The sequence below is a fragment of the Rhinoraja longicauda genome, chromosome 24 (genome assembly GCF_053455715.1).
Source record: "Rhinoraja longicauda isolate Sanriku21f chromosome 24, sRhiLon1.1, whole genome shotgun sequence".
In the NCBI taxonomy this organism is placed as follows: domain Eukaryota; kingdom Metazoa; phylum Chordata; class Chondrichthyes; order Rajiformes; family Arhynchobatidae; genus Rhinoraja; species Rhinoraja longicauda.
In genome coordinates, this window is record NC_135976.1 from 16,121,603 (window position 1) to 16,146,746 (window position 25,144).

At 43.0% G+C, this 25,144-nt stretch overlaps 1 protein-coding gene across 1 annotated transcript; it reads left to right on the plus strand.

Moving 5' to 3' along the window:
• The first annotated feature begins 1,138 nt into the window (after positions 1 to 1,138).
• Positions 1,139 to 24,726, plus strand: LOC144605278 (uncharacterized). The gene is made up of 6 exons (XM_078420378.1): positions 1,139 to 1,343; positions 10,637 to 10,855; positions 13,375 to 13,484; positions 15,337 to 15,425; positions 18,809 to 19,639; positions 22,820 to 24,726. Exons 1-6 carry the CDS (start codon positions 1,191 to 1,193, stop codon positions 22,909 to 22,911), a joined length of 1,494 nt encoding a protein of 497 aa, XP_078276504.1. The 5' UTR covers positions 1,139 to 1,190; the 3' UTR covers positions 22,912 to 24,726.
• The last annotated feature ends 418 nt before the right edge of the window (positions 24,727 to 25,144 follow it).

Genomic DNA, 25,144 nt, shown 5'->3' on the forward strand with positions numbered 1-25,144 from the left:
GCCGCCAGCTCCAGGAGTTGGGCCGATGGTAGGCCGCAGCAGGAACGGAGACACGACCCAGAAAACAAAGGTCGGGTCTCCGTTCGGAAGGGACACATATTACAATTTTACAGTTCCACCCCTCCCCCCCACACACACACACATAGTACACAAACACAAAAATACGACATCACATCTACAATTAAGACAAAAAAAACAACAAAACACAAAGACAAACGGACCGCAGGTAAGCCGCAGCTGCTGAGGCAGCGCCGCCATTTTCCTCCAGCATAGGGCAGCATTCCCTCCACAGATGCTGCCTGACTCGCTGAGTACATCCAGCACTTTGTATTTTGATCAAGATTCCATCATCTGCACTCTCCAGATTGAAATTGGATTTCTCTTAGCTAAGGAGAACAATTCTATCTAGTTTGCAATAAAATCTACAGATCCTCCAAACCCATTTTCCAATCCAGTTCTTTCTCCCTAATTTAGATTTTCCAAAGCAATACCTGTAATCAATCGTGGTCTTAGATAAACAAAACTTTCCAAAAACGACCCCACCCAAAACGTCGCCCACCTGACCCGCTGAGTTACTCCAGCACTTTGTGTCTTTTGTTTTGGAAACCAGCATCTGCAGATCCATGTATCTGCATAATAACTTTTCAAATGTTTGACACCTTACGTATTCTTCAACTCAATTAAATTGTGCTATGTTGAGATAAAATTGTTCCCAGTCAAATTAAAATTTCTAAACATGATCATTAGTTCACTGGTTTTCAGTCATAGAACATTGAAGTACAGGAACAGGCCCTTCGGCCCGCACTGCCTGCGTGGACCATGCTGCCAACTGGAATTAATCCATCTGCACGGAAACGGTCTATGTTTCAGTGCTCCCTATCTGTACTTGCACCTGTCTAAATGCCTCTTGAATGTTGCTATCGTCATTAAAATTAATCTGGATTTGTGAATGTCTTGGCGCTTCGCGTACATTGTTCTCCACCCATCTCACCAAGATCTCCCTGGGGCTCTCTCCGTTTCAAAACACTTGTCCTCTGAGGCGTCAAATGTTCTTGGAAGCAAGAAGCGCCGCAGCTTTAGTGTTAAAGTGGTCGCGTCAGTGTTGGCACCGTTATAAATAACAGCAAAGGCGCTTCGCTTTGACTGAGAGACCTCGCTCGTAAAAAGGACAAGCTCGTCTGGACAGAAGGATGGCGGTTGGATTTGTGAAAGCGTTGCTGCTTCTTCCCTTAGTATTCCTGAAGCGGACCCTTGCTTTTTCCGAAGCGGAGAAGAAAGAATTGGTCGATGTTCACAATAAATATCGAGCCCAGGTGCAAGATGCCTCCAACATGCTGAGAATGGTAATTGGCTTTGATTCTTCTAGGCTTGTGTGCAATCCAGTTTATGGGAATCTGTTTTTATTCTATCTCGGTTGGTAATATTGACGTTAAATTGAATACATCGAGAGGTTGGTCAAGATGAAATGGAGCAGAACACAAAGTGTTGGAGGAACTCAGGGGGTCAGGCAGCATCTGTGGAGGGAATGGACAGGCGATGTTTTGGACGGGACCCTTATTCATTCTGATAGACATTCTGAAGAAAGGTCCCGACCCGAAACATTGTCTGTCTATTCCCTCCGCAGATGCTGCCTGACCGACTAAGTTCCTCCAGCACTTTGTGTTTTGCTCAAGATTGCAGCATCTGCAGTTTCTCGTGTCGCCAGAATTAAATTGGATCACTCTTAGCCAGGGAACACGATTCTATCTCGTTTGCAATTAAACTTACAGATCCTCCACACCGATTTTCCAAATCCAGATTTTTTTCACTAATTTAGATTCTCCAAAGCAACGCCTGTTATCAGTCATGTTCTTAAATAAATAAAAATCGTTGCCAAACGTCCCCACCCGAAACGTTGCCAATCGTCCCCACCCATGTTCCCCAGAGATGCTGCCTGTCTGCTGAGTTACTCCAGCATTTTGTGCCTTTTTTATAGAAAACTAGCATCTGCAGTTCCTTGTGTCTACATATAACTTTCCAAATGTTTAACGTCTCACATATTCTTCAACTCAATATAAATGGTGTAACGTCGATTTAAAACTGTTCCCAGTTAAATTAAGTGGCACGAAACAGATCACATTCGCGTTATGAGGAGCTGAATAACATTTATAAACATGATCACTTATTCACCGGTTTTCAGTTATAGAACATAGTAACCTGCAGTGTACAGGAGCAGGCCCTTCGGCCCAAGGTATCTGTATGGTCCGTGCTGCCAATTGGAATTAATCCATCCATATCAATGGTCTATATTTCTCTATTCTGTCTGTACTTGCACCTGTCTAAATACCTCTTAAATGTTGATATTGTTATTAAAATTAATGTACAAAATTATATTTTATGGAAAATGGTATTACACTCAGTGGGTCAGTGGGTATATGGAAATGGAGGAGGATGTTGAGGCTGGTACTAGAGTCATAGTGTGGAAACTGGCCCTTTGGCCCAACTTGCCCAACTTGCCCACACCTGCCAACATGTCTCAGCTACACTAGTCCCACCTGTCTGCATTTGATCCATGTTCCTCCAAACCTGTCTAACTGTTTCTTAAATGTGATTGTATAATGCCTCAACTACCCCTTCTATCAGCTTGTTCCATACACCCACCACCCTTTGTGTGAAAAAGAGGGGAGAAACCAGCGCAAGGTCAGACAGGGTTCAATCCAGGGGAGTGGGGGAGGGAAGAAAGGGGGGTGGGGTTCTAGATTGTATTGAGCCATCAATCATGAGGTACAAATGTTTGAAAATGCACACCTCCAGATTCATGGACGGTTTCTTCCCAGCTGTTATCAGGCAACTGAAATGTCCTATCGCCAACTAGAGAGTAGTCCTGCTCCACCATTTACCTCGTTACAGACCCTTGGACTATCTTTAATTGAACTTTACTGGACTTTAATTTGCACTAAACGTTATTCCCTTTATGTTGTATCTGTACTCCGCGGATGGCTTGATTGTAATCGTGTATGGTCTTTCTGCTGATTGGACAGTACACAACAAAGAAAAAGCTTTTCGCTGTACCTCGGTACACGTGACAATAATAAACTACACTAAACAGTACAATTCTTCTGCTGAAGTTACTATCACGGTGTTGTTGAGGGGGAGTTCCAAAATGGAAGCCAATTTGTCAGGTAGCTGCAGTGTTGTATCTGGATTGGAACAGCTTTGGCGAATGGAGCAACTCTCTGTGAAAGTAGACTCCCGCACCACTGTCTGGATGTCGTCCGGTCATTCAGATCTCTCAACGCCCAAATGTCTCAGCTGTTTCTTGATACCACATGGTATCAAGAAACCCAGTTAAATAGTGAACACCTTGGGGGAAAGCCAAGATGGATTATCTGCTCCTGGCTGAAGATAGTCATAAGTCATCCAGCCTTATCTTAGCTATTCACATGTTGCTGACTGCCTAAGCTGAGGAGGAGAATGCTCTGGCAGCCTCTTCCTCCCCAATGTATAAATTCAATTTACAGGACCAAGACAGCACATACAAAGTACTGCAGATAATGCAAATAGCAAAAAACAAATGAACAATGTGTTGTGTATATTCAGTAATCCTAACACTTTAATTCACCATCCCATTTTCACTCTGAACCATCCCACTACAGCCTCCTGCATTGTTACAAGGCTGAATGCAGGTATAGTTTAGTTTAATTTAGTTTAGATTATTTTAGTTTAGTTTAGTTCAGAGATGCAGTGTGGAACCAGGCCCTTCGGCCTACCAAGTGCATGCCAACCACCCCTTCGCATTAGTTAAATTCCATGTGTAGGAGCCATTTTGCATTTATTAGTTATTTTTGCTTATTAATATCATTACCTTGTATCCTGCTGTAGTTTGGATACTATAGAGTTAATGCAATTTAGAAGGATGAGGGGGGATCTTATTGAAACATATAAGATAATTAGGGGATTGGACACATTAGAGGCAGGAAACATGTTCCCAATGTTGGGGGAGTCCAGAACAAGGGGCCACAGTTTAAGAATAAGGGGTAGGCCATTTAGAACGGAGATGAGGAAGAAATTTTTCAGTCAGAGAGTGGTGAAGGTGTGGAATTCTCTGCCTCAGAAGGCAGTGGAGGCCAGTTCGTTGGATGCTTTCAAGAGAGAGCTGGATAGAGCTCTTAAGGATAGCGGAGTGAGGGGGTATGGGGAGAAGGCAGGAACGGGGTACTGATTGAGAGTGATCAGCCATGATCGCATTGAATGGCGGTGCTGGCTCGAAGGGCTGAATGGCCTACTCCTGCACCTATTGTCTATTGTCTATTGCAATGCTTACGTAGGGGCTGGGCAGAGCCAGAGTACGGGCAGTTGGGTACGTGCTGGCGGAGTGTGTGAGCTGGGAGGTGCTGACAGAGGGTCAGCTAGAAGCTCCGCCAAAAGATTTATCAGCCACGATGTAATCGCCTGTAAGTTTTATTCACTAGAAGATTAATACAAACTGTGTCGAAGTTATATCTGGCAATTCTTAACGATCGCATAGACTGTGGTAAGATATGAAATTTTACCTAGCAATTAATAACCAGTCGATGACAAGAGATATGCCAATATGTTTATTGCACCTTCAAATAAAGAAGATTAACTATTAAACGTCAAGGAGGATCTCTGTTATTATTTGTTCGAGTCATTACGCTTATCGCTGACCCGGTCTATGCAAGTGGCAGCTTGGGAGCTAATTGATATAGACGAGAAGCTGGCCGCTACAACGCGTAAAATTCCATCTTAGCTGAAGCTATCAGCATGAATCCACTCCTTCGGAAAGTTCAGAGAACTTGCCTTCGCTAGAGACGAAGTGTGAGGTCTTATCTGAACTGGAGTGATTCCGTGAAATCTGGCTAAGCTGGAACGATTTATTGGAATTTACTCTTAGGAAAGTTCAGAAAGCTTATCTTCGCAAAAGAAAGACGAAGGCTACGAGAGCTTACTGACCAGTGAGAGATTTATTGCCAAAAAGCTGAAGCGTTATATCTGTCTCTAAGAATTATTGGAGAGAATTAGCTCTTGAAAACTGACTGTGGGAAAAATCTGCAGAAATCGGAGTCCGCTTTAAATTGGTTTTTCTGTATGAGAAAACAAAGGCTGTTTTCGAACCATCAAGAGCTTGGTATGCGGACAACGTAGCAACGACATTGGGAGTCCCTGGTTACCAAGTCTTATTGACATACCTAAGTGATAAGGAAAAAGAAAGCACATCTGGCTTATGTTACAAACCTCAGAATGTCTGAAATTAAATCCGATGTTCAGTCACAGCGTGGCGATAGTGGAACACAGCCTAAAGTGACCAAAAGGGCCAGTAAACTTACTCAGATTGGCAAGCACATGGCTTATGAAAACAATGAGAAGCTGAAGAAACGTAAATATAAGATGGCTGGGAAGACCATGGAAAGCATTAAAGAGCTAATAAAATTAGGCAAGAGGTCAGAGGTGGAGCTCAATCTGGATCAACTTAACCACCTCAAAGACGAAATCTACAGCATCTATGGAACATTGAGAGAGCTACAGTTAGCACCAGAAGACCAGGATGCGCAAGAGAAATGGATGCAGCAGGTGGTCGAAAATTTCTATGGATTTATCCAAGATGTTGTTGAATGACTAAGCAAAGAAGGTCATGAGGCCGCACCCTTCAATGTTGAGGGCGCCTTATGCGAGGGTGGCGATGATGCAGACTCCATCAAACCTGGAGATAGTGCTTCAAATATTTCGACCTCTAAGTTGAGCATCAAATCTCGTACATCTTCGACTCTTTCTATTCGTAAGGAGGCTGAAGTGGAACTGGCTGTTCTTGCTGAACAAGCTGCGTTCATGGCACAGAAGCACGAGATTGAGAAGCTAGAAGGCCAAATGGAGGAAGAACAAAGGAAAGACGAAGAAGAACGGAAGAGAAGACAACTGAAAGAAGAAGAAGGATGGAAGAGAAGACAACTGAAAGAAGAAGAAGAACAGAGGAGAAGACAATTAGATTACAAGAAGAGGAGTGATCAATTGAAAAGAGAGAAAGAACGATTGGAGCTGGAGTCTAAAATGGCAGCAGCCAAGACAAAGCTAAGTGTACTTAGCGCTCCAAGATCAAGAAGCAGCTCGATAGTATCCGATAGGATGAGTTCTTATTCAGGACAAGGAGCTGTCCTAAGCCAGATGCCAGTTGGACGGGAACCATCCACGACTGAACCCTGGCCTGAATGGGAGCCACAGGTTGTTAGACCAAAGCAAACAACCTGGAGACCATTGGTAAAAGCTAGTGGTACGGCACACTTTACCCCACATCCTCATCAAGGAAGGAAGACAGGGTTTCATGAACCGAGGGATGAGCAGGGACGTGCTCGCACTAAATCCCCGGAACGTCATGATGGGGACCAACGTTATTTATGTGAGCTATTACGGAAGCAAAGTTTAGCGACCGAACTTCTGGCTAAACAAAATTTTTCTTCTACCCTACCGGCAAGAGGCATTCCTGTGTATGATGGTGATCCATTGCAATATCAACCTTTTATCAAGGCATTTGAGAGAGGAGTAGAAAGGAAGACTGACGATGAAAATGATCGTTATCATTTTCTGGAACAATATACGAGAGGACTAGCCAGAGAATTAGTTCGTAGCTGTCAACATTTGCATCCCGACCAGAGCTATAAGGAGGCAAGAAGATTGCTTGAAGAACATTTTGGCCATGAGCAGAAGATTGCCACTGCTTATATATCCAGAGCACTGGCCTGGCCAATCATCAAGCCAGGTGATATAAAGGCATTACAAGCGTTCTTATTATTCCTCAAAGGTTATAATGCAATGCAGCAGCTTGAATACATGGATGAAATGAACGTTCATTCCAATATGATGACCATTCTTCGAAAGCTGCCTTACAAGCTCAGACAAAGGTGGAGAGATCGGTCATATGAAATTCAAAAAACCGAGAAACGTTCGCCCACATTTCCGGACTTGGAAAACTTCATAAAGGTACAAGTGGAGATACTGACGGATCCACTTTGTGGGAATATTGATGATATTCCACCAGCAGCTGCCTTAAGTAAGTCAAGAGAGAAGCCGTGGACGACCAAAAGCAGTTTTGCTATGGCTGCCGAACCCATGGAAGAACAGGCCCAATGGAACCTGGCAACTAAAGGAGAGAAAGCTGACTCGCCTATCAGCAATCAGCAAAATCCTTGTCTGTTCTGCAACATGAGGGGTCATACACTGGAGAAGTGTTGGCAGATCAAAAAGAAGGAACTAAAGGAGAGAAGAGAATTTATAAAAGAGAATAGAATTTGTTTTGGATGTTTGAAAGAAGGTCTTATGAGCAGAAATTGTAAGAATCGTTTGACTTGTGCTGTATGCAAAGGAGAGCATCCTGAGATACTTCATTTTGAACAGAAGGACAAAGAAGGGAAACCTGAGCAACCAGCCAAGGAAAAGGCGAGCCAGAGTGACGCCACTCCTCTTTCTCCGATGTGTGGACATATCGGGGCCGGTGAAGAAACTTGCATCTTCTCGATCGTACCAGTGCAAGTGAAGAGCTACAATGGGAGCACGGTGTTGCAAACGTACGCTTTCTTGGATGGTGGAAGTTCAGTTACTTTCTGCACCGAAAGCCTGGTAAGAAGGCTGAAGGTCTCAGGACAAAGGAAGAAGTTTACCCTGCATACCACGAATCAAGAGAAGTCTATAACCAGTTATGTTATTTCTGGTTCGGAAATATCTGGTCTGGACAGCAATGATTTTGTTCAACTACCACACATGCTTACCAGTAAGACCATTCCTGTTTCACGGTTAAGCATTCCTAGACAGGAAGACCTGGAGCAATGGCCTTATTTGAAGAATATCAAGATAACTGAAATAGACTCTGGTATTGACTTACTCATCGGAGCTAATGCTTCCAAGGTATTGGAACCTTGGGAAGTGGTCCACAGCAAACAGGATGGACCATTCGCCTTGAAAACCTTGTTGGGATGGGGTATTTGTGGTCTAAATAGAGAGAACCATGACATTGGAAAAGGCTTTCCTACAGCGGTTGTTAATCGAATATCCGTTGTTAATCTGGAAGAACTTCTGGTCAAACAATACAACCATGACTTCAATGAAGAAACCAGCAAGGACAAGGAAGAAATGTCGAGAGAAGAGGTAAAGTTCATGGATATTATGAATTGTTCGGCAAGGATGACAGATGGACATTATTGTCTGGACTTACCTTTCAAGCAGGAGAATACCATCATGCCTAACAATCGGTGCATTGCAGAGCGGCGTATCCAGAGCTTGAAACGCAAGTTTAATAAGGATGAAAAGTTTTGCAGTGAATACACATCTTTCCTCACGGAAATGATCAATAGTGATAATACTGAAAGGGTACCAATGGACCAGCTGAACTGTAATGATGGGAAACTCTGGTACATCACTCATCACAGGGTGTATCACTCGAAGAAAGGAACCTTAAGAGTGGTCTTTGACTGTGCGGCAGTCTTTAAAGGGACATCACTTAACTGCCAGCTGCTACAAAGTCCAGACCTAACTAACCCATTCATTGGAGTTCTCATCAGATTCAGACAAGAGCCGGTTGCTTTGATGGCAGATATTAAAGCAATGTTTCATCAGGTCAAGTATCAGAAAAGCATGTTGACTATTTACGATTTCTGTGGTAGCCTGACAGTGATGTGCAGCAAGATCTTGTGGAATACCGCATGAAGGTACATCTTTTCGGAACAGTGTCATCACCAAGTTGTGCAAACTTTGCATTGAGAAAAACTGCTGAGGACAACGGAGCACACTTTTCAGAAGAGGTGGTAGACATGGTGAAGAACAACTTCTATGTGGATGACTGTTTGAAGTCCATACCTTCGGAACTAGAAACAGTCCGGATGGTAAAAAACCTGACTGACATCTGCCAAATGGGAGGATTTACGCTATCGAAGTGGATCAGTGATAGCCGTGCTGTACTAGCATCCATTCCTCAAGCAAGTAGGGCTAAAGAGATCAAGGAAATGGACTTGGATCAGGACAATCTGCTGATGGAGAGAGCACTAGGATTGTACTGGTGCGTGGAAACCGATAGGTTCAAGTTCAAAATTGCTGTACAGGAACGACCATGCAACAGACGTGGCATCCTGTCAGTAATTGGCTCTATTTAAGATCGAACTAGGATTTATGGCACCGTTAACTCTGCCTGCTAAGTTGATTATGCAGGAACTCTGCAAGGAGAAGCTTGGTTGGGATGACGATATACCCCAAACTTTCCATCAGAAGTGGACAGGGTGGCTGACGGATCTTGACAAGATTGCAGAGTTTGAGGTGGACCTGTGCATGAAGCCTACCGACTTTGGTCAAATCAGAAATGTACAGCTACACCACTTCTCAGACGCGTGAAAGTGGTTACGGCACTGTTTCATATCTGAGACTGGAAAATCACAGTAAGAAAGTGCATGTTGCATTTGTAATGGGTAAGGCCAGAGTGGCACCATTGAAACAAATGATGATTCCCAGAATGGAACTTACAGCTGCAGTCTTAGCTGTTAAAGTCAATGTAATGCTGAAAAAAGAATTACAGCTTCAGCTAGACAAATCAGTTTTCTGGACTGATAGCACAACAGTGCTTAAATACATCAACAACGAAAACGAACGCTTTCAAACATTTGTAGCTAACAGAATCGCTGTTGTGAGGGATGTCACTGACGTATCGCAATGGAGATATGTTTGTACGAAGGAAAATCCCGCAGATAAAGCTGGAGGACTAACGACAGACCGCTTCTTAAACTGGAAAAGAAGGAGACTGAAAACTCCTGATTGATAAGCAGAATATTGGGGACCGTACCGGATGCACGTGGGCACGAGCGCACCGTTCAGCTGCAGACTAAGAACAATATCTTGGAAAGACCGATAACCAAGATATGTCTGCTACTGGAAGCTGATACTTGACTTAACATGGACTGATGATTTTGTTGATTAACTACTGTAATAGATTAGATGCCAATGTATAGTGCATGTTTTGATTATGTATGAAGTTTTTTTTTGGCTCCTCCTTTTTTTTGTATTAGTAATTGTTGCACTATACACTTATAACAATTAGGGGCCGGTGTGTAGGAGCCATTTTGCATTTATTAGTTATTTTTTCTTATTAATATCATTACCTTGTATCCTGCTGTAGTTTGGACACTATAGAGTTAATGCAATGCTTACATAGGGGCTGGGCGGAGCCAGAGTACGGGCAGTTGGGTACGTGCTGGCGGAGTGTGTGAGCTGGGAGGTGCTGACAGAGGGTCAGCTAGAAGCTCCGCCAAAAGATTTATCAAATTGCTGGAGTAACTCAGCAGGTCAGGCAGCATCTCTGGAGAAAATGGGTAAGTGACGCTTCGGGTCGGGGCTGAAGAAGGGTTCCGACCTGAAACGTCACCTATCCATTTTCCCCGAGAGATGCTGCCTGAGTTACTTCAGCATTTTGTGTCAACCTTTGGGACAACATAGAACTGAACTATTGCGAAGGAGTGATCGTTGGTTGGCGTGGACTCGGTGGGCCGAAGGGCCTGTTTCCACGCTGTATCTCTAAAGTAAACTAAACATGTGACAATCTTAAACCTAAACCTAACCGCCACCATCTTGTGTTCTTATTTTGACCTATACATTTGTGTACTTTTAGAAATGGGACGACGATTTGGAAGAAATTGCTTTTATTTACGCAAAGGAATGTGTTTGGGGACACAATAAAAATCGGGGACGAACTGGTGAAAACTTATATGCAGCAACTGGCTCCGTCAACCTGGAGGGTGCTGTGGAGCATTGGTATTTAGAAGTTTCAGATTATACGTATGATACAATGGAGTGCACTCCCAGCAAGATGTGTGGACACTACACCCAGGTATGACATTTCAATTGAATTGCTTTAATATATAGATACAGCATGGAAACAGGCCCTTCGGTATTTCATACTTTCATTCCACACGTTTAATCTATCAGGTCCATCATGTTTCAGAGGTGAATAATCCCATCGGTGTACCTCCCCCCACCCCCTCACTTCCCTGTACAATTGCATGCCATTCTCTCCCTCACTTGCCCATCATTTAGTTTAGAGATGCAGCATGGAAACAGGTTCTTCGGCCCACCGAGTCCGTGCCGACCATCAATCAGCCGTTCACACCATGTAATCCCACTTTCTCATCCACTCCTCACACACTAGTGGCAATTTTACAGAGGCCCAATTAACCCACAAACCCGCACGTCTTTGGGACGTGGGAGGAAACCTGAGCACCCGGAGGAAACCCACGCAAGTCACTGGGAGAATGTGCAAACTCCACACAGGCAGCACCCGAGGTCAGGATCGAACCGGGGTCTCTAGCTCTGTGAGGCAGCAGCTCTACCAGCCTCTTTGCTGCAGTTTTGCTCGGAATAAACATCCACCCATCACTGACAAGAACAAAAAAATGGCAGATGCTGCAATTCTGAAATAAAGTCAATGAATAGCAGGGAAGACCCAGCAGATCAGGCAGCATCTGCGGAAAGAGAAACAGAGGTAATATTTTCGGTGAAAGATCCTTCGTCAGGCTGAGGGTGTTCAGACTGAAGTATTTCTAAAAGGTGTGAATAATCATGGCTCGTTGATGGATTCTTATAATGTGATAGATCTTCCAAAAAAAAATATGATTGACAATGTCACACGCTGCTGAGAGGATCAATACTAGTGATCGGGTTTTCTTTGGATCCATTGTCAATGCAATGGACTGGATTCACCAGCGCCTGCTGTGTGATACAGATCAGAGGAACGTGTGTGTGTTTAGGCATAAACAGGTTGCACTCCCAACACGGTTGAGAATTGATTCATGATGATGAAGATAGAACACTGAACAGTATAGCACAGGAACAGGCCCTTCAGCCCACAATGTCCATGCTGAACATGATGCCAAGATAAACTAATCTCCTCTGTCTGCATGTGATCCATATCCCTCCATTCCATGCATATCCAAGTGCCTATCTAAAAGTCTCTTAAATGCCACTATTGTATCTGCCTTATTACATAGAATAGTACAGCACAGGAACAGGCTCTTCGGCCCACGATACCTGTGCCCAACAAGATGCCAAGACCAACTCTTATCTGCCTGCACGTGATCCATATCCCTCCATTCCCTGCATATCCATGTGCCTATCTAAAAGCTTCTTAAATGCCACTACCATATCTGCCTCCACCATCACCTATGGCAGTGCATTCCAGGCACCCACCACTCTGTGTAAAAAAACTTACTTCACACATCTCCTTTAAACTTTTCCCCTCTCACCTTAAAGTGATGCCCTCTAGTCTTTGACATTTGCACTTTGGGATAAAGATTCTGACTGTAAAACAAGACACAATGTGCTGGAGTAACACAGCAGGTCAGACAGCATTTCTGGAGAGCACGGTTTTGGGTCGAGTCCCTTCTTCAGACCTATCTATGTCCTCCAGAGATGCTGCCTGATCCGCTGAATTACTCCAATACTTTATGTCTCTTTTTTGTAAACCAGCATCTGCAGTTCCTTTGCCTAGACTCTGACAGTCTACTATATATCCATGTTTCTCGTAACTTTATGCACTTCTATCAGGTCTCCCCTCAACCTCCGGTGTTACAGAGAAAACAATCCAAGTCTGTCTAACTTCTCCTTGTAGCTAAGATCGACACAAAGTGCTGGAGTAACTCAGGGGATCAGGCAGCATCTCTGGAGAAAAAGGATGGGTGACGTTTCGGATTGGGATTTTTCATCACACTGAAGAAGGGTCCAGACCCGAAAAGTCACATCCTTTTTCTCCAGAGATGCTGCCTGACCCGCTGAGCTACTCCAGCACTTTGTATCGATCTATGGTATAAACCAGCATCTGCAATTTTTTTTCTTCTACTTCTCCTTGTAGCTAATACCCCTAATCCAGGCAAATTTAGTGATGGTGACACATGGAACTCTGCAGATGCTGGTTACAAAAAAGACGCAAATTTATCATGAAATTGTTTTTAGCAGTTTAGTTTGGAAACACAGTGTGGAAACAAGCCCTTCATCCATCCAAGACTGCACCGACCACTGGTTCCCGCACACTAGCACTACCCTACACACTAGGGACAATTTACAATTTTTACCGAAGCCAATTAACCTACAAACCCGTACGTCTTTGGAGTGTGGGAAGAAACCGGAGCACCCGGCGAAAACCCACGCAGTCAAATGGAGAGCGTATAAACTCTGTACACATAGAACCTGCAGTCAGGATCGAACCCGGGTCTCTGGCGCTGTAAGGCAGCAACTCCACCGCTGCGCCACCGTGCCGCCGTGCAGTATTGAAAGTTTAAGAATATTTGAATTGGTGTGGGAAAATAATTTAATTGAACCAAAATGTTGTTGTTGATAATTCTATCCTGGCCACAGGTTGTCTGGGCTGATACTGATAAAGTGGGCTGTGCCAGCCACTTCTGTGATGAATTGGAAGGTCTGGAGGACAAAAACCTGTCCATGCTGGTGTGCAACTATTTATCTCCGTAAGTACAAATACTAATCAAGTCTTTGCTGTTCCCTCACAGCACCAGAGACCCAGGTTCAATCCAGACCTGGGATGGTGTCTGTTTGGTGTTTGCACGTTCTCATCGTGACCGCGTGGATTCCCACCAGACACTTTGGTTTCCACCAACATTCCAAAGACTATTTCCAAAGGTTAATTGACTATTTTTCGTAAACCCTTGGCATTGACAAAAGCACAGTGGTGCAGCCAGTGCAGCTGCCTCCAGAGACCCTGGTTCGATCCCGGCCTCGGGTGCTGTCTGTGTGGAATTTGCACGCTCTCTCTGTGATCGTGTGTGTTTCCTCCGCATTGTCTGGTTTTCTCCCACAGCTCAAAAGGCATGTGGGCTTGCAGGTTACTTGGCCTCTGAAAAAGTGTGTAGGGAGCGGATGTGAAAGTGAAACAAAGAATTAATGTGAACGGACGATCCATGGTCAGCGTGAACCTGTGGGCTGAAAAGTCTGTTTCCATGCTGCATCCTTCAATCAATGAATCTTTACACTCTATGTCAAAATATGGTGGATTATACTTGGTAGAAATGGGAGAAAATACGGTGCTTTCTCATTAGAAATTGGACGATGGTACAGCGATTTGTGGTGCTGCTTCACAGCTCCTGTGACTCGGATTTGATGCTGACCTCTGGTGCAGTCTGCGTGGAGTTTGCACGTTCTCGCTGTGACTGCGCGGGTTCCAATTAGATACTTTGGTTTCCACCAACATTCCAAATACATTCCAAATAATTGACTATTGTAAATTAATCCTAGGTAGAGGTAAGAAGAGGTAAGCTGGTCGAGCTGCAGCTTTACAGCAATAGAGAGACAGATACGATCCTGATCTTGGGTGCTGTCTGTGTGGCATTTGTACGTTCCCCCTGCGACCACGTGCATTTCCTCCGGGTGCTCTGGTTACCTCCCACATCCCAAAAACCTGCAGGTTTGTAGGTTAATTGGCATCTGTCAATTGCCCCTAATGTATAGAGAGTGGATGAGAAAGTGGGATGACATAGAACTACTATGAATGGGTGATCGATGGTCAGCATGGACTCGGTGGGCTGAGGGGCCTGTTCCCATGCTGTGTCTCTAAACTAAAAAGCTAATACCCTGTAATCCAGGCAGCATTCTGGTAAATTCTTCTGCACCCTTTCCAAAGCCTCCACACCCTTCCTGTGATGGAGCAACACAATGTTTTCACATGCTTTCCTCACACAACAGCTAATAATAATAATAATAATAATAATAATAATAATAATAATAATAATAATAATAATAATAATAATAATAATAATAATAATAATAATAATAATAATAATAATAATAATAATAATAATAATAATAATAATAATAATAATAATAATAATAATTTCCTTTATTCATCCCACACCGGCAAAATTTATCACCTATAAATAATTCTCACTAAAAATAATTCTCACCTTTTGGATATCTCTTTAAATTGCAAAAGAAGATAAAAAAGCTGCTGTGATCTGTTGCTTTATGGCACCACCTTTCATAACCTCTGCACCACGGCTAGGCTTGGCCAGGCCGACCCTGCAATGTCGCCTTCATGGTCAGGTCAAGAACCCTGCACTTACAACAACTGGGACTTGAAAATGGCGCCAAATCTGTAAACTGTCTCGGTGTACTGCAGGTGTAGACCTGCACTGTATCTGAGGCGCTTATCTAAGATGTATCTAAGTGCTTGACTGATACTTGGACTGATCTGTACACAAAAATGAATTTCACTGCACTTCGGTACATTTGCCAATAAAGTACCATTGAACCATTAAACAATGTCTCTGACAGAGGACTTTGCTAACCTATTGACTGTTTTTTTAGGGGCAACGTACTTGGAGAAAATCCTTACAAAAAAGGGACCCCCTGCAGTGACTGTCCCGATGGATTTAAGTGCATTGATAACCTTTGCGGTGAGTATCTCTGAGGTATTTTGAAGAGTGGTTTGACCGAAGCATTGACTCAACAGGGACCCTTCCCCAAAATGATTAACTTTCACCAATTCTGGCATTAACCAGTAATTTCCATTTGCTTCACATTATTAGATCTGCCTTCACAGGGCGGCTCAGTGGTGCAGCGGCCCGGATTAGATCATGACTACGGGAGCTGTCTGTGTGGAGTTTGTACATTCTCCCCGTGACCGTGTCCGGGTGCTCCGGTTCCCTCTCACACTCCAAAGATATAAACGTTTGTAGGCTAATTGGGCTTTGGTAAAAATGGTAAATTGTCCCGAGTGTGTAGGATAATGCTAGTGTGTGGAGATCACTGTACTGGTCAGCGTGGACATAGTTCATAGAGTTCCTGGCTGTGCTCCGTCTCATCATTATTTGATGTCAGGCCCACTACGGTGGCGTCATCTGCAAATTTGTAAATTGAGTATGTGTAGGAAGGAACTGCAGGTGCTGATTTACACCAAAGATAGACACAAAATGCTGGAGTAACTCTGCGAGTCAGTCAGCATCTCTGGAGAAAAGGAATAGGTGAAGTTTTGGGTCGGAACCCTTTCTACAGGCTCTCTTTGTATCGGTACCTGTAATCTGGTTTGGGTCTGAACTGGGAGGTCTGGAACCGGAGTTAGAAGCCATGAGGCATCAGATGGGGGTGCAGGCAAGCGCCGAGGAAACAAACACCCGTGACTGTGGAAGTGAATCCGGGTTAACACATGGTCGTAGAACCAGGGAGCGGTTAGAATCACAGAGGGGAGAGCAGTGTTGGAGGGTGTTGCAGAAATAAATTGAGTTGTAATTGGAATTGTAAATTGAGTTGAGTTGGTATTTGGCTGCACAGCCGTGAGTGTATTAGGTGTATCGAACCCAATTTTACTACCAGGAACATTCTATGTTCCATGTAATAAAATTTGATTTTTTGGGAGTTAGTGTAAACAGATGCATGATAGTTGGCATGGATTTTAGTTTAGTTTACAGATCCGCCGCGGAAACAGGCCCTTTGTTGCACCAAGTCCGTGCCGACCAGCGATCCCCGCATATTAACACTACTCTACACACATTAGGGACAATTTACAATTTCTAACAAGCCAATTAACCTGCAAATCTGTACGTCTTTGGGGTGTGGGAGGAAACGGAGCACCCAGGGAAAACCCACGCAGATCACGGGGAGAACGTACAAACTCCTCAACTATAGACAGCACCCAGAGTCAGGTTCGAATCCAGGTCTCCGGTACTTGTAAGGCAGTAACTCTACTGCTGCGCCACCGTGCTGATTTGATGGGCCAAAGGGCTTGTTTCCATGCTGCATGACTCTATGACTCTATGAATGTGATTGTATATAGATTTTTAAAGGACATTGTAATCGACATTATCCATGAGGTATGCAATTTGTGATCAGTGAGGGTTCTGGACACTTTATCCTTACTGACTTTAATGTGGGCCAAGTAACCATTACAGACAGGCGGTGACCAAACTAAACATCTGAAAATCTTGACATCAGGGCCGCAACAATAACATATTAAGTTTGGTCTCCGCGGGGGCAGCAAGAGGCCAACTTGTCACAACTGCATCCAAGCATAACCCGGTGGAGTTTCAGCAGCCGTCTTATTGTTTACTTCCACATGTGGAGGGAATCTTTCTCTCAGCCCCACAAGGAGAACAATCCTCATTAGCTTTGGCCTGCCTTTGTTTTTCTGAACAGATTCTGAATTAATACATCAAGACGTTAATAAACTAAGCCAAAAGAGACTGCAGATGCTGGGACCTTGAGCAAGAAACACACTGCTGGAAGAACATATCAGTTCAGGCAGCATCTGTGGAAGTAAATGGCCTGAGCAGCCCAGCGGCAGAACCTCAGCCCAAAACATCGATTGTTCATTTTCCGCCACAGATGCTGCCTGATCCACTGAGTTCCTCCAGCAGATTTTTTTGTTGTTCAATTTAATGGACTGAGTCAAATTAATAAAGGGTCAACATAGATTTCCTTCCTATGACTCCGTCTACACTTCAAGCTGCCTTGGCAAGGCCACTAGCATAATCAAGGATGAGTCTCACCCCAGGCACTCCCTCTTCTCCCATCTCATATCGAAGAATACAGATCTTGAAAGACAAAGAGAAAAAAAGTTGTATTCTCTTTGGTTGCAAAGGTGAGGAGTTGATTTGAAATATGTGTTCAAGATAATGGCTGATGTACCTAGAGTAAAGAAGGAAGTTGTTTCAAAGGTTGATGGTAAAGTGACAGGGAAACATTTTTTAAAGGAAGATGAGGGAGTAACTGGATTTAGTTTAGCTTAGTTTTAGAGATACAGCTTGGAAACAGGCCCTTTGGCCCACCAAGTCCATGCCAAACATTGATCACCCATTCACACTAGTTTTATGTCATCACACTTTCTCTTCCATTCCCTACAAACTAGAAACAATTTACAGAGGCCAATTAACCTACAAACCCGCACGTCTTTAGGTTATGGGAGAAAACTGGAGCAGCATCTCAGGTGGGCATGGATAGGTGACGTTTTTGGTTGGGACCCTCGTCCAAAATTAATTCACCTATTTAATAACATAACATTAGTGATATTGTAGAAGGGTACATACACTGAGCTGTCTCTGGTTTATATAACTTTTACCGGTTATGCAAATATTACCTACCACTTTGTCAACCTCTAAATTTAACCCGAGTACTCCAAATTGAAAGGGTTAGAATTGGAGCTGAATACAGTGAGACTGTGTGGGTGAAGTCCCACTTTAGATGGTACTTATTTCTGAGTTTAGTTTACCAAGGGGTTTCCGCATTGACAGCCTGGGACAATGGACATCACACCTTTGGAAACAATTACTTACAGCTTTGGAAGGTACTGCTTTACGGCACTGGGAAATGTTCTCGTTAATCCTCATTGACTTCAGTTTAGCAAGGGCTTCTTCATACAAAAGTCATCCAAATCCAGCTACTATGAAATTGTTGCGACCCAGTGGCGCAGCGGTAGAGTTACTGCCTTACAAAGCCAGAGACCCAGGTTCGATCATGACTACAGGTGCTGCCTTTAAGGAGTTTGTACGTTCTTGCTGTGACCATGTGGGTTTTCTCTGGGTGCTCCGGTTTCCTCCTACACTTCAAAGATGTACAGGTTTGTAGGTTAATTTGTTTCTGTAAATTGTAAATTGTCCCTCGTGTGTAGGATAGTGCTAACGTTAGGGGTGATCGCAGATCAGCACAGACTTGGTGGGCCGGTGGACATCTTCGTGTATGTCTAAAATAAAGTATGGTAAAGTGTAGCATCTCCCAATTCTTCAGATAGTGATGGAAAATCTTTTTTAGAATTAACTTCGAAGGTGCTATGTAATTTGTTTTACAGAGTCTGAGTTGGAACTGGATCTGGGACAGGAGCCATATCCACAGTCCACAGTGAAACCAGGTGCAGAGACCGAGACAAAAGCAGAACCAGAGCTGGAAGCCAAACCTGAGTCAAGTCCAGAGCCGGAGGTACGCATGGAACCAAGGCCAGAACCAGATGTTAATCTGGAGGCGAGCCCAGAGATAGATGATAAACTTGAACCAAACTCCAAACTAGATGAGAACGTTGAACCAAGCTCAGAACTAGATGATAATCTGGAACCAAGCTCAGAACTGGACGATAACCTTGAACCAAGTTCAGAGATAGATGATAACCTTGATCCAAGCTCCAAGCAAGATGACAACGTTGAACCAAGCTCAGAACTAGATGATAATCTGGAACCAAGCTCAGAACTGGATGATGATCTTGTACCAAGTTCAGAGATAGATGATAACCTTGATCCAAGCTCCAAACAAGATGACAATGTTGACCCAAGCTCAGAACCAGATGGTGATCTTGAACCAAGCTCTGAAGACGATGACGACCGGAAACAAAGCTCAGAACTAGATGATAATCTTCAAGGAAGCCCTGAAATTGATGATAACCTTGGACCAATTTCAGAACCAGACGATAATCCTAAAGCAAGCCCAGAACCAGAGATGTACATTGAATTAACCCCAGAGCAAGAGGAAAACCTGGACCTGAGCCAAGGGGCAGTGTCTAAATTTAAAGTTATATTGAAGACGAGGATGAAGACTGATCTGAAGCCAAAATTAGTGTCTGAGCCAAGGGAAAAACTGGAATCATATCCAGTATCAGGAAAAGAGCGCATGCCAGGTTCAAAGAAAAAAGGTAAGAAACTATCTGCTAGCTGTTAATGTTATTTCTCCTTGCACATCAAACCGCTGTTTGCCCGTGTTCACTCTCCCAAATTCACGTGGGTTCTATTCTTCACCCTCTCCTCCCTTCAACCTGAAGACTTCATCGATGTAAGAAAGGGGTTTCTGTCAGCTTGGACCTATGGTAGAGACTGAAGTTTCATGATACACTCAGATTTAATAATGCTTTGATTGGAAAACAATTACCAATATTGATGGCGGCACAGTGGCACAGCGGGAGAGTTGTTGCCTTACAGCACCAGAGACCCGGGTTCGATCCTGACTACGGGTGCTGTCTGTTCGGAGTTTGTACGTTCTCCCTGTTACCACACGGGTTTTCTCCGGGAGAGTGTAAAAGGATAAAAAACGAAAACATCCAGATTTGTAAGTTAATTGGCTTCTGTAAATTGTCCCCAATGTGTAGGATAGAACTAATGCATGGGTGATCGTTGGTCAGTGTGGACTTGGTGAGCCGAAGGGCCCGTTTCCATGCTGTATCTCTAAACTAAAATAGTACTTGGCACCAGTAACTATGCTCCAGAACTCCTGCGGTAATTTTTAATGTGTCGTTTGATCATTACATTAGTATAAATTTTCAAATAAGTCTCACGGTCTTAATTCCTCTCGGTTTAAGTCCTTTAGTTTAGTTTAGAGATAGAGCGCGGAAACAGGCCCTTAGGCCCACTGAGTCCAAGCCGACCAGCGATCCCCGCAACATTACTACCACCGTACCCTAGGGACAATTTACATTTATACCAAGCCAATTAACCGTCTTTGGAGTGTGGGAGGAAACCGAAAATCTCGGAGAAAACTTACGCAGGTCACTGGGAAAACGTACAATAATAATAATAATAATAATAAGTACTTTATTCGTCCCACAACGGGGAAATTTGCAGGGTTACTGCAGCAAAGTGGATAGCAAAAATAAATAAGCATTCATTTAAAAAAATAAAACAACGGTAATTATCTTTAACCACATCTAAACCCATGTGGTAACAGGGAAAACGTACAAACTCCATATAGCCTGTAGTCCGGATCGAACCCGGGTCTCTGGCGCTGTAAGGCAGTAGCTCTACCGCTACGCCACTGTACCACTCTTTGTTAATAATCCACATTTCTGTGACAACTCACAATTACTTTCATCAGTCGTTTTTGCTTTTCCAATGGCTGTGAACAGGTGTGACAACATTGAATGTATTCATCAGATCATAAGTTCTAGGAACAGAATTAAGCCATTTAGTCCTCAAGTCTACTCCGCCATTCATTCATGGCTGATCTATCTTTTCCTCTCAATCCCATTCTCCTGCCTTCTCGCCATAACTCTTGACATCCTTACATATCAAGAATCTGTCAATGAGTTGTGTAAGCGAATGTGTTAAAATTGCACGATTTCTTTTCAGTGCCATTAATTGCAAGAATTGCATTTGGACAGGTACATGAATAGAAAAGGTTTAAAAGGATATGGGCCAAACACAGGCAGGTGGGACAAGTGTAGATGGGGCATCTTGGTCGGCATGGACCAGTCAGGTCAAAGGTAGACACAAAGTGCTGGAGTAACTCAACACGTCAGGCAGCATCCCTGGAGAAAAAGGATGGGTAATGTTTCGGGTCAGAACCCTTCTTCAGACTGTAGAAACGACATTGAAACATCGCCCATCCTTTTTCTCGAGAGATGCTGCCTGACCAGTTGAGTTACTCCAGCACTTCGTGTCTATCTTTAATAATAATAATAATCACTTTATTTGAACAGCACTTTTCATACAATTGAATGCAGCCCAAAGTGCTCTTCTCAAAAACGCAGGTCAAAACAAAAATACAATTTAAAACAGTAAGGACATAAACAGTTAATAACATAAAAAGCACAGATTTACATAAAAGTATAAAATAAAAAATAAAAATTGAGAGTGTAAAAGGACAAAAACACAGGTCAAATACAGAGTCCTATATACTGTATGAGCGCACAAGCTGCTGAAGGGTATCCTGAGATAAATACAAGAGAATAAAGGTAATTTTTACAATGTCTTCAGAAGAAGTAAAGTCAGTTAAAAGCTTGATTGAAAAGATACGTTTTTAGCTCCCATTTAAAAATGTCAACTGAGTGGGTGTCTCCCAGAGCCCTGGGTAAGGTATTCCACAGTTTGGGGGCATCTCTCATAGCCCTGGGTAGGGTATTGCACAGCTTGGAGGGCTAATTGAAAAAGGCTGCTTCACCAATTTTCTTATTGCTGCGGCATTGAGAGGCTAACAGGTCGGCATCAGAAGACCTGAGCGCTCGAGTAGGGGATCGGGAAGGAGGGACTGTAAAATATGCTGCTCCTAAGCCATTTAGGGCTTTATAGACAAGAAGGAAGACTTGATAGTCTATCCTGGATCTCACAGGGAGCCAATGAAGGGAGTATAATACTGGGGTGATATGTTCACTTTTCTTGGTATTTGTTAAAAACCGGGCTGCGGCATTTTGAATGAGCTGTACCTTGTTGGTGGATTTTAAAGGCAGACCGGTAAATAAGGCATTACAGTAATCAAGTCTGCTTGATATGAAAGCATGCTTGAGTTTTTTACAGTCATGTTGAGTTAAGAAAGAACTTTATTTCTGAGGTGATAGAAAACACACTTTGTTACCTTATTTATGTGAGAATTAAAATTAAGATCATTGTCAATTTTTACCCCCAGGCTTGTGAATTCTTGTTTGACATAGGCAGTCAAATTTCCCACTTTACCGAGTAACATCTCTCTCTTGGGTTTTGATCCAAGTAATAAAATTTCAGTCTTGTCAGGAGGTCAGAGAGCTTAAGGCATTTGCATCAGTGGGTTCGACAGAGAGGTATAACTGAGTGTCATCGGCATAACTTAGAAAATTTATATTATGCTGTCTGATAACTCCTCCTAGTGGCAGCTTATACAAGGAAAAGAGTAACAGGCCAAGGCAGCTACCTCGTGCTACACCAAAGGGTATATCATGCAGCTGTGACACATAGTCCCCAAGGCTAACAAAGTACTATCTTTGGTATAAACCAGCATTAGCAGTTCTTTGTTTCCAAGTTAGGTCAAAGGGCCTGTTTCTGTGCAGTATGACTCTGTAACTCTAAATTATGTTATTAGTTCAAAAATTAAACCATGAGGAACTCACTACTTGTATTTTATTCTTTGACAGATCGGCCGTTCCAAGTTGTCAACAGGAACCCAGCATTCTGCTCCAGTATTATTCTCACAATGACCATGTTATTGGCTTTGTATTTTGTGTAAAATTAGATAGCGACTGTACTGTAAATACAGTGTAACAGGATACGATATGATACGATACGATAGAAATTGGTCTGCCAACAATCATGAAATACAACAAGATACATGAAACATGAAATTAAAGTGATGAGTGGAAAGTCTAGGATTGGGGATGTGCAAAGAGTGGGGATGGGGGTGAGGGGGAGTCACTCCACCCCACGACAGAAGGGGGAGGAGGTAAATTTAGTTGCTGGAAATCTACCCAGTTATAAAAATGGAAGCAAACATGGAGACTAGCAAATAAGTTCCCCTAACTGCTCAGTTTTAATGACAGAGTAGCAACAAAAAATGTTTGGACATTTAGAAATTACTTTTGACTTGAAATTTTAATATTGGTTGTCAAGCACGGGAGGGGTGTACAAGTCCAAACAAGATACTTTCTGCTCTTTAGTGGCTCATGATTAAATCCAGCAAAAAAACCAAGAGACAAATAGAAACATTAATTAATTACACTACTCCTGTGAAATGTTATAATAGTCTAACATTTTTATCCTATTCCTTGTTTAGCAACACTGAAAGTGCAAAAAAAAAATCATAAAATTGATCAAATGTTCAATATAAATATGTTTATGAAGAAAGATCGACAGCATATTGCTGATGTTATTTGAATTATATAAATAATATTCATTCTGTATCCATAGGGAGGAGCTAGTTCAATGACGGGACATTTGAAGTCAAACAATGAATGCATCTCGACAGCAGGTCAGCAGAACATGGGTAGGTGACGTTCGTATTGGGACCATCTCAACCCAAAACATCACCTATCCATGTTCTCCAGAGATGCTGCCTGATCCATTTAGTTACTTCAGCACTTTTGTGTATTAACCAGCAGCTGCAGTTCCTTGTTTTCCTCTAATGAATGTATCACTTTTGTCCATATATGCAAAATCAGCTGTATGTTTAAAAAAAAATCTTCTATCTGTTTAGTATGAAATTTATTATCATTTTTTTACATCGGTTGGAACACAAAAATATAATTGTCTATCTCGACAACCAATGTACAAGTGTACTTTATTTGTCTAGTGAGAGCTGATTGTTCAATGAAGTGAATAATGTTCATGTCAAATATAGTTTAAATTGAGGAGCAGCACCTCGCTAAATCTTTCCACAGGTTTTTGTGCTGTGTGTTTCATTTCTCATGCTAAACTCAGTGGCGCAGCTGGTAGAGCTGCTGCCTCACAGCTCGATACCCGGGTTCGATCCTGACATTGGGCGCTGTCCATTTGGAGTTTGCATGTTCTCTCTGTGGTCACATGTGATCCTTTTCTCCGGGTGCTCCAGTTTCCTCCCACGTCCCAAAGACATGCGAGTTTGTAGGTTAATTGGCCTCTGTAAATAGCCCCTAATGTGTAGGGAGTGGAAGCGAAAGTGGAATAACATAGAACTTGTGTGAACGGGTGATCGATGGTCGGCAGGGACTCGTTTAAGAATAAGGGGCCACAGTTTAAGAATAAGGGGTAGGCCATTTAGAACGGAGATGAGGAATAACTTTTTCAGTCAGAGTTGTGAATCTGTGGAATTATCTGCCTCAGAAGGCAGTGGAGGCCAATTCTCTGAATGCATTCAAGAGAGAGCTAGATAGAGCTCTTAAGGATAGCGGAGTCAGGGGTTATGGGGAGAAGGCAGGAACGGGGTAGTGATTGAGAATGATCAGCCATGATCACATTGAATGATGGTGCTGGCTCGAAGGGCCAAATGGCCTACTCCTGCACCTATTGTCTATTGTTGGGCCGAAGGGCCTGTTGCCATGCTATCTTTCAATTCATCCATCTATTAAAGTGATCAGATTCTGATTGTTTAGATAAATCATTATAAGTACTAAAAGGCTTGAATTCTAACCTGATTCGTATTGTTATTTCAAATCACAACCCAGACATTGCATGCATATTTCAATACTGAACTGGTGTTGATATTTTGTTCCTAGTTTCAAAGATTAAGGAATAAAGGCTGGAATAAGGAATAAATACATGGAGATAATTTTACAATTCATCCCCTGAAAGATGATGGAACCTCTGCACTTTAGTATACAGACGTGACCTCTCTGGAGTCAGAGGTCACATTGATTAAGCGACTTCATTCAACAACGATCCAAATGTGTTGCTGAGGAGAGAGTTGGTGCAGGTGGGGGGAAGTAGAGGATGGGGAGGGGGAGGGGGAGGTAGAAAACTATACAAACCATGAGTGCTTCAAGTTTGCT

Excerpts from the sequence above, each read along its gene's own strand:
- LOC144605278 (XM_078420378.1), top strand. The coding sequence starts at position 1,191 with ATGGCGGTTGGATTTGTGAAAGCGTTGCTGCTTCTTCCCTTAGTATTC. Across the intron at positions 10,856-13,374 it reads TGTGTGGACACTACACCCAG|GTTGTCTGGGCTGATACTGA; the intron begins GTATGACATTTC and ends TCCTGGCCACAG. Across the intron at positions 19,640-22,819 it reads GCCAGGTTCAAAGAAAAAAG|ATCGGCCGTTCCAAGTTGTC; the intron begins GTAAGAAACTAT and ends ATTCTTTGACAG.